The sequence below is a fragment of the Pleuronectes platessa genome, chromosome 6 (assembly GCF_947347685.1).
Source record: "Pleuronectes platessa chromosome 6, fPlePla1.1, whole genome shotgun sequence".
NCBI classification, from domain to species: Eukaryota; Metazoa; Chordata; class Actinopteri; order Pleuronectiformes; family Pleuronectidae; genus Pleuronectes; species Pleuronectes platessa.
The window spans coordinates 17,305,632-17,314,688 of NC_070631.1; the positions used below are offsets into that span (position 1 = coordinate 17,305,632).

Genomic DNA, 9,057 nt, shown 5'->3' on the forward strand with positions numbered 1-9,057 from the left:
TTCCAATGGCGATATATTGAAACAACACAATTTACTACAGTTTCATAAAGAGACTTAAAATGATAAACGGTAATTCAGTCACTTATCGTGGAAGTCTGCGAATGAAGATGCACAATTGGCCCGATAGTCCAGGAGATGGCGTTATCTCTCTAACAACAAATAACAGCCTTCAGGTTTCTTTATTTTCAAAATCTTTATTTTCATAAGCAAAATAGGTGAAAAGTGCTGCGCTCTTGAAAAAACAAATCAACCACACAAGGTTTATTGTGACATTCAAATGTAACAAAATCAAACTTAAAAACAAACTTGTACTCAATGTGTGAGCTCTATCCTACAACAGTGGCAATGTACAACCTATTTAGAGGATGGTGATTGTTGTGCTTTTAGTTACTCTGAAAAGAAAATGACTGGTACAACAGCGTAGTATATTCTAGAATAACAGTTGGATTCAAATGTTATGTGAATTTTTTTTAAACGAAGCTTTATGGCGGCCCCTGAATTAATAAACAAAAGCTCTTCCTGATGTCAAACTCTGGACCGACTCACTCCTTCACGACAACATTGATGAAGCTCTTGATGTTCTTCAGTTTGTCGCTGTCGAAGTTCACCAGTAGCACACTGGGGCCAACGCTGGTGGGACTGAACTCCACTCTGGCTTTGGCCGCCTCTTTCCGGCCAACAGCTCCAATCCTGAAAGAATCATGTGCAACAGTGGAAAGAAGGTTTCAAAGCAACCAGAGGCGAGGGCTCTGGCTAATGCTGATCTCTATGCTCATGCACACAGCACAGAAGAAAGGGCTGCACATTGATATCTATTTTATAAATGCTATATTATTTTTGTTGGCTTTGCCTTTAAGCTTCATCACAATTAGTCCCAGTTATACAACATCTTGTGCATTAAAATCTAAACATACCGATGGTAATACAGAGATAAGTGCAACCATAGAAAAATAAATGAATCCGCTGGTAACATTTGCAGACGGAGCTGACATACTTTTCTGTTATGGGTTTTCCGTGGGTGAGGCCGACCCCCTCCACGGTGAAGCTGCAGTCCTGCAGTGGCTCAGGCAAAGGGTTCAACAAGGTGAGTTCGGCCATCATCGGCTGCTTCACCGTGGCTTCTCCCACCAGCTGCAGAGACGGGTTCAGGTAAACCAGTTTCATCATGTGAGAGGTGGTTTAATACTGATTAACGTCATGTCATAGTAAACCTGCACAAGTCAATGAAAAGATGCATCTGTCAAATAATGCAAACAATCTCCCATGAGGGCTGACATACGCCTGGTTCACTCTTCACCACTGGTCATACACCCTGGTGAAAACCAGTGGGCTGCAACATGTGGGATTTAGCAAATGGACCATTTGCTAAATCTGATGCACCTACTGGTGACAGGGGATTCGCCACAAATACCATTTGTCTCCATACATTGTGGGATTATGTGATTTCCAACATGGGCTGTATTTTGAGCTGATTGATTGGTCCCTTTGATGATGTAATTAACTCATAAGTAAAAAGACATTTTTCATCCATTCCGGGGGTTTTCTAAACTGTAGAATCTAAAGCACTAAACAAGTGGGCACTTCAATTTCTTATGAATAATCCATCCAATCCATACCTTGATGTCTATTTCTGGCTCATCGAGGACGATGGTCTTCTCAGTCTTGTTGTAGTCGATGGTCTGTTTGTCGATGGTGATGGCAGTCAGCTGGATCAGCCTGTCTGAGGTGATCACCGATCCATAAATGTCGTACTCCAGTTTGAGGGGCAGGCGCCTAACTGAAAATACACATTTATTCACATTAAAAGGTTATTGTGTATTCAATCATTATCAGCGTATTAACAAGGTCTGAGAGCAGAGGAAGGTATTATACTCCGAGAGACATTTCTGTGGCACATTTAAAAGTATTTCAATTGGTAAATAAAAAAAAATGTTCAGGTACAAAACGGCCTCTTTCAGTCTTTGCACCAGATCATTAAATTCATTAGAGATCTGAGCCAACCTTCTCCGGACGGCACCTCCACTTTGTCTGAAGTGAACCCACAGCTCTCTCCCAGTTTCCCATTGTAACCACCGGCTTTGGCGAAGAACAGGACGGTGCAGGTTCTGGCCTCCATGTGGTTGTTAGTGATGACAGCGTGCACCTCAAAGTCTGAGCCCACGATCATGTTGTCAGAGAGCTTGATCTTGAAGATGATTCATTTAACATAATTAGTGGAATATACAATAATAAAAATATTTAGAATACATTAAACATAGTTATGCTTTAATTCTAATTAGCAGGTAGTTCTTTAAAATTATGTGAAAATCTAAAATAAACAGCTCTTGGGAATAATATATAAAACAATAACATAAAATTCTATATATAAAAATAAAAGTTACAAAAATTGGAAAATGTGTAAAATATGTGCAATGTGTTACAGATGTGCAGAAGCTGTGTTAGATGTGTATGTGCTGGATGGTGTGTGTCTTGATGAAAGCAGTCAAATGAATTTCAAAGCTAGTACAACTTCTAAAACTATAAATCCTAATGAGTCTTCTATCTAACACCCCACCCATCCACAAACAGTATTTACCAAGAGTGGACACACATATCTTTGATGTGTACAAATTACAAACGTGCAGTTATTCATTTTCGGCTTCATGTCAGTGAAGAGTGTGTGACAACCACATGTGCTGCATGTCAGTCACACCCATGTTGATGTTGTGATCGTTGTTCCTCTTTGCTCTGCCGCAAAGTAGCACTGTTTTGCACGTATAAGCATTATGACTGATACAATTTCTGTTGAGTTGTTTTCTGTTTGTGTGTTTAACCACTGAAACTACACTTTACAGCGACAGATGATGTGGCCTTTGTGCAACTCTGGTAAATACCTCTGCTTCCAGTTTATCTATGGACTGTAAAGAGAAGTACCTTGAGGTGGAGGCCCGGCTCTTCTCCTCGCTGCTGTAGCTTGTTGTGGTGCTGGGCTTTCTCATACACCTGCCTTTCCTCCTTTGAGCCTGAAAACCATCGAGATTACCGATGAGTTTGTGTTTACTCAAGCAACTGAACAATTCCAAACACAAAGCTCATTCAAAACTATGAGTTTATAGCTTTAAAACAGATGGACCTTATGTGATTATATTTTTTATACTGCATGCTGACCTAGCTGAAGGTTGGGTATTATCTCCCCCCTGTGTGTGTATAAAATATCTCCAAACTGTAACATTACTGAGGAGGGTATCTCCAGATGATTAACATCTGGAGCTGATCAGTTAAAGATCAAGTTCAACAAAAATATGAATTAAAAAACACATTTCTCAAAATAAATCCACAAATGATACAGAGAATAATTGGAATAATTCGACGCTTCTATGTATTTCTATGAAAGAACAACAAATGAGGAATGTGTGAGAAAGACATTAGGCGTGTTTTATAAATATTTTTACTGTGTCAGCACAGATATATATACCATGATCATTTTAATGGATGAATCTGGAAACTTTTCGCGGCCCCCCATTTGAGACTGGTTTAAATGACCTCATGATGACGTCATTATGACACAGCATTATTCCAGTGTTGATGTTTGCTGTCCCTGAGGTATATAGAGCATGTGTTGTGCATCATCAGTACATCTGTGTAACCTCATAGGGGCCTCTGTGTATAGCGTGAGAATGTTTACATGGGTATTCGTCATGTGTGTGTCGGTGCACATGCAACTCGGCTGCAGTACCTTCTGGATACTTGTAATGGTATGTGATGTCTTTTCTGTCATCTGAGCCCACAGCTTTGGTGCTGATGAAGCGACCCACACTCTTAGTGGAGCCGCTGAACTTCACTATCTCACCATTTGACAGACGCACCAGGTCCACAACATCTGCATTGACCTGTTTCCACACATGACATGGAAAAACTTCAGCTAGCACTACATACAGAGATTCGGGACCCCCATACATATATAGGCAACATGTCAGTGTATTGTATATTCACTAAATCCTGAAAAAACATCAAATTCCTCTGAGTTAGTGAGAGGATTTTCTGTTTTCATTTGTAAAAATGTCGAATCGTTCAAAATCCTGTGCGATGTATGTGGTTACTGCTGTTCATCGACCTGAGATTCCAACAGTGCCGTATGATTCCATGTTCTATATCAGACATTAGTATCCCCCCCGAACATAAAACTGGATCAAACTACTCAGGTGGGACATGTTTGCTATGCAAAAAATATTTTTTCTCATGTAAACAGAAATACATCTTGTTGAATCAGACAAATTTAATAGAATTTGCAGAATGAATGAAATATTCTTCTGTACAAAACTAATAAGTCTCTACTTGTCTGGTTAACTTACTCTGACCATGGCTTTTAAACTATTTAGTAAATAGTTAGTAATTAACTATATGTATATTTGTGCTTTTCTTTTTTAAATGTTGGTTAAACTCACCTCAGCAAAAATAAAGGGAGCATCATACTTATTGGTCAGCTGTCCTTCCTTGATGGCTTTCACTGAGGCCGGTCCGCAACAGAAAACACCTGAAAAGCAGTAAAATACAGACATTAACATTATCTGTATTCAGGGCATACTTATCATTTAAGTAGAAATAAAATACTTAAAGTAAAACAGAAAACACTTCTATAATAATATATGTGTGGATGCATGTTATGCTGTTTCCAGAGAGATTGGACAAGTCTGAACATTTTAAGTAGCAGAACACAAACTTAGCCAAAATAATCCAATCACCAAAAGGTTAAAGGTTATAGGTCACATTATCACATTTAAAAACACTTAATATTACTTGGATGCCAGTCAGCTGCATTGCAAGGCCCAGGCTGCCCCTCTAGCCGCATTTGATATGGTGACAGCTATTAAATCTTTATAGAGGTTGCATCATCTGAGTGGATTTCCTAAAAATAAACCTGTGGAGGACAGTCCCCAGAGGAACCATGTGAACTCACCAAACACGAGCTGTGACAAGCCATCGACCACAATCATACACTAAACCTGTGACTTAAACTGAAACTTACCACCCTGGTTAAACACATGACATGCAACCCTCTATGATGCATCTTTGTGGCAGTTTAGTTGCAGTTAAAGAGAATTCTCATCACCTCCACTTGTTTCCTGTGGAGTGGGGTCGCTGGTTTGCCACCCATCATACTTCGAGTCCAAGTCTGGACGAGTCATCCAGCTGTCCACCCAAACATGGAAGTTCCTGGGAATGAAGGACAGTAATGTGGCCATTCTGCTTTATGCCAACAAAAGTCAAAGACTTTAATAATAACAGACAACAAGAACGAGAAAAAATGCATTATGTATTGTCAGTGACTCATGCATGTGCAAAAGCAAATGTCTACCACACACTCACCATATCGAATCCCCTTCAGAAATTCTTTCTCCATTTTCATCATACAGGTTTTCTATGAGCAGGTTGGCGTCCGAATCGTGAGCGGATCCAAAGTTAGTGACCACTCGACATGGGATGCCCAGGGCTCGAGACACTGAGGGAGGAACAACAGCTTTTCACACAACCTTACAGAAGCATATGCCTGAGAGAAAATGAAATACTATATCATCATATAATATGTAACAAAGATACAAAGTCATTAAAGTTGATTCTAAATTTAGGGGCATGGTTCAGTGACACTCGTGCACTCCAACCTGTGCACGCCACAGCAGCGAAGACCCAACACTGGCCGTAGCGCACAGGGCCACTTTCAGCCCACTGTTTCAAAATGTCCCCGCTGCCGATCCACGTTCCTGGATGGACTCCATTTGTAATCTCTCCCCAATTTCCCACCAGCACCCCCCTGTCATCATTACTGTTGATCTGTGGGCACAGACAGAGGGGAGACACAAGGGGGAGAGGGGCCATTAATGAATCATAACTTATTATAGTCACAGAAGAGAATGGGAGCGATTCTCCAGAACATTTATTTTCTCTATTCCTAAAATCAATATGTACAAGATTTCCTAAGGTGTTTGGAATTCTTTCCGCTCAAACAACAACACGGGATTATGAACAAAACCTGTAAAAACTGAATTTGAATTAAAATATTCTCCAATAAAATACTTCAAAATCTATCCAGAGCTCATTGTTCCCTCAGCCAAAGAGGTGTTTTTTATCTGTTTGTTTGTTTGTTAGCAAGATTGTGCAAAAACTACTCGACCAATACTACCAATGGGGCCAGTATCTATGAGTGTAGGACATTTGGTGCAGCTTGAGTAAGGGGACAGTTGGGCCTTGGCAGAGGTACGTGCCTTACTGAGGGCCATTGTAGTTCTTGGATCAGATCTTTTTGGTCATATAAACTACACACAGCGGTGCCAGCTACTGAATCATGACACCCCGTAGAAACAGCTTTGGATTTTAATCTGCCAGCAGTTTGGAATGTTATAAACTCCCTTTATTTGCTGCAGCTTTGTATCACAAAGGTTTCCAGGGGGAGAGGGGATGGTCTCCAAAGGAGAGAGGCCCTGACCGTAAGAGAGAAAGAGAGTTCTCTGCTTCACCATGGTGACCGCCGCCTGAACAGCTAAAAGTCTTCACAGGAAAAGACATACACAGGGAATCAACTCACACTAAAGCCTGGACACCTACCATGGCACTCAGCACCCTGGTCACATAAATGGGATTTCTCCTGGCAGAGACGTCCTTGTCAGCGTCAGACACAAATTTGGGGTTTTCATCCAGGATCTTCAGACAGATATCCAGTATTCCTGCTTCAAACTGCAGAAGATGGACACGAGAGAGGGTCGAATAAAGATCTCAGTCGTTTTACATTGTTATTTGGTCAATAACACTGTTATAATATTTTTTCATTTTGAGTAAAGAATAATTTTCAGTGGATATTTGACTGTACTATAACGTTTAACACGTCATGTACCTGTCCGAAGTTCCAGGGTAACCCTTTGATGCGTTTATGCGTTCCCCTGTAGATCTGTCCCTGCTGCGCTAAGACATACTCCTGCTTCTTTGTCTGACTGCGCATGTAAACAGCGTCTCCTGTGTATCAGCACAGACTCATTCAGAACAAGCATGATAGTATCAGTGTTCAGATGAGTTACTATTGCTGAGCTACAGGCTTTCGACAATCAATAGATCCCATTTCTACGCTTAGTGATGCAACCACAGTGCAGACACAATGAATACAAGCTGCAGGAGCAACACAACACAATGTGGAACACAAATCATTATGTACTCACTGGAGCACCAGGCGTTAAAAAGCAGAGTGAACTGTCCTAAACTTGTCCTCTGTCCTTGCTGGTCCAGAGTCAGAGAGTGAACTCCTATGGGACTGTTGGGGGAGGAATTGATGGACACAGACACTGTGTTTCCAGAGGGATCTTTTATAGCAGACATGCTCCATTCATCATCCACTGTGGAGTCACCGAGATTTAACGTGACCTTGGTGTCTGATTCTTTCCTGGGCAACGGACCTGGAGAGACACAAAAAGTAAATCTGAGAAAAATAATGCCAACACCAATACAATGGTAGCTTTTTTTTAAATGTGCAATATAACTATTCATGTGCAAATCTAGTATGTTTAGCTTTATATTATGTTCAATATCATGTGCATCACTTCCATATGACATGTTTCTCCTAGTATCATTGTCATAACTCCTTTCTATTGCAGGTTTAGAATTAGTTTACTTTCTCTCATCTTATTAAAAATGTCACTCATAAAGTCCAATTCATATTATCTCAAATCTACGTCCAGATGAGACACACATTCCAATCCACTGCAGCAGCTCTCATGCACGCACGCACACACACACACACACACACACACACACACACACACACACAGACACACACACTTGGAATGTAGCCTTCTCACACACAAGTAAACCTGATCACAGGGAGAAAAGAGGTGCACCTGTTTCAACGATGAGTGAGAAGCTTGTGTCACTCAGTCTGAAGTCCTTGCTGCCAGGTTTCAGATGTAAAGTGATGACGAAGGGCTGTCCCCTCCTGACAATCAAACGCTCCTCTCCATACAGCTCCGTGTGATGGCTGCTGCTGTTGCTCTTAATGTTCAGATCACAGCTTTCAATGTCCAAGACTGTGGAGAGAGACACAACATTTACATAAAAAAAATCTCATGGACACATGAAAAAAAATTCTTTGATAACTTTATCAAAATGTCTTCACAAATGATAAATCACCAGTAATCATCCAACAGTGTTACTCAAGTTCCTTGATCTAACATATCTAATGTCATCCACCATTCCTGCTCATCACATTTCACACACCACTCTCTATCTGATACTTACCAGTCATCTGACTCCGAAGTAACACAGAGAAAACTGCATCTTCACTTTAATACAATTCAGTGAAAGCATGCAAACTACAAAATTAAACAGAAATCATTTACTTTTCTTAACCTTACCTTGACTCATGGCTGCAGCAAAGTCCTTCTCTTGGCCTCTGGAAAGTGACACTTCAGCTTCAGCCTGTGATTATTGGCCAATGCCTCTGTAGTATAACGACCCCTGAAGGATATTTGTAGCATGTGAAACCGGATCGGAGACGCCCCCATCTGTCTAGTCATCACATCAGTAATTCTGTTTTTAGTCAGGGGGCGTGCAGAGAGACGCCCCATCCTCTTTATTCTCCTATTTGTCCACAGCCTTTAGGGCAACTGTGAATAATTTCTGCTGAAATACTCACAACTCATGTAACCAAGATTCTTCCTTTGTCAGCAACTGAACAGTGACTGTTAAATTTTTGTTTTGTTAAGTTTTTTCATTGATTAATTTGCTTCAAATGTAATTGTATGCATTGTATTTATTCCTGAGGCTTTTATTTTTGCTCTTCCTATTCTGCTAATTTACTGTTACTTATTTGTGTTGTCTTGGAATGTTTTGTGTATTTTCTGCACATATTACAAATTAGGTCTCTTCCTCAATTTGTTTCCAAGTTAAAATAAAGGTTGAATAAATGAATCTAACAAAATATAGCATAACACAACAACTAATTGAAACCATTTTATACAGCTTAATGTTTTCTATAACTATGAAAAAGAATCCACCCCCGAATTATTTTTCACATGGCTTATTTATGCCATACTATGA

The 9,057-nt window shown here is 40.3% G+C and overlaps 1 protein-coding gene across 1 annotated transcript; it reads right to left on the minus strand.

Annotated features, from left to right (window-relative positions):
* Positions 1-180: 180 nt before the first annotated feature.
* On the minus strand, positions 181-8,512 carry LOC128442779 (protein-glutamine gamma-glutamyltransferase 2). Its single transcript, XM_053425352.1, has 15 exons — positions 8,373-8,512; positions 7,860-8,045; positions 7,185-7,418; positions 6,866-6,984; positions 6,580-6,708; positions 5,640-5,808; positions 5,347-5,479; positions 5,090-5,193; positions 4,425-4,513; positions 3,716-3,869; positions 2,914-3,002; positions 2,002-2,185; positions 1,617-1,777; positions 995-1,131; positions 181-690 (listed from the first exon to the last, which is right to left on the minus strand). The coding sequence occupies exons 1-15, from the start codon at positions 8,380-8,382 to the stop codon at positions 543-545; spliced, it is 2,046 nt and encodes a 681-aa protein (XP_053281327.1). The 5' UTR covers positions 8,383-8,512; the 3' UTR covers positions 181-542.
* Between the last annotated feature and the right edge of the window lie 545 nt (positions 8,513-9,057).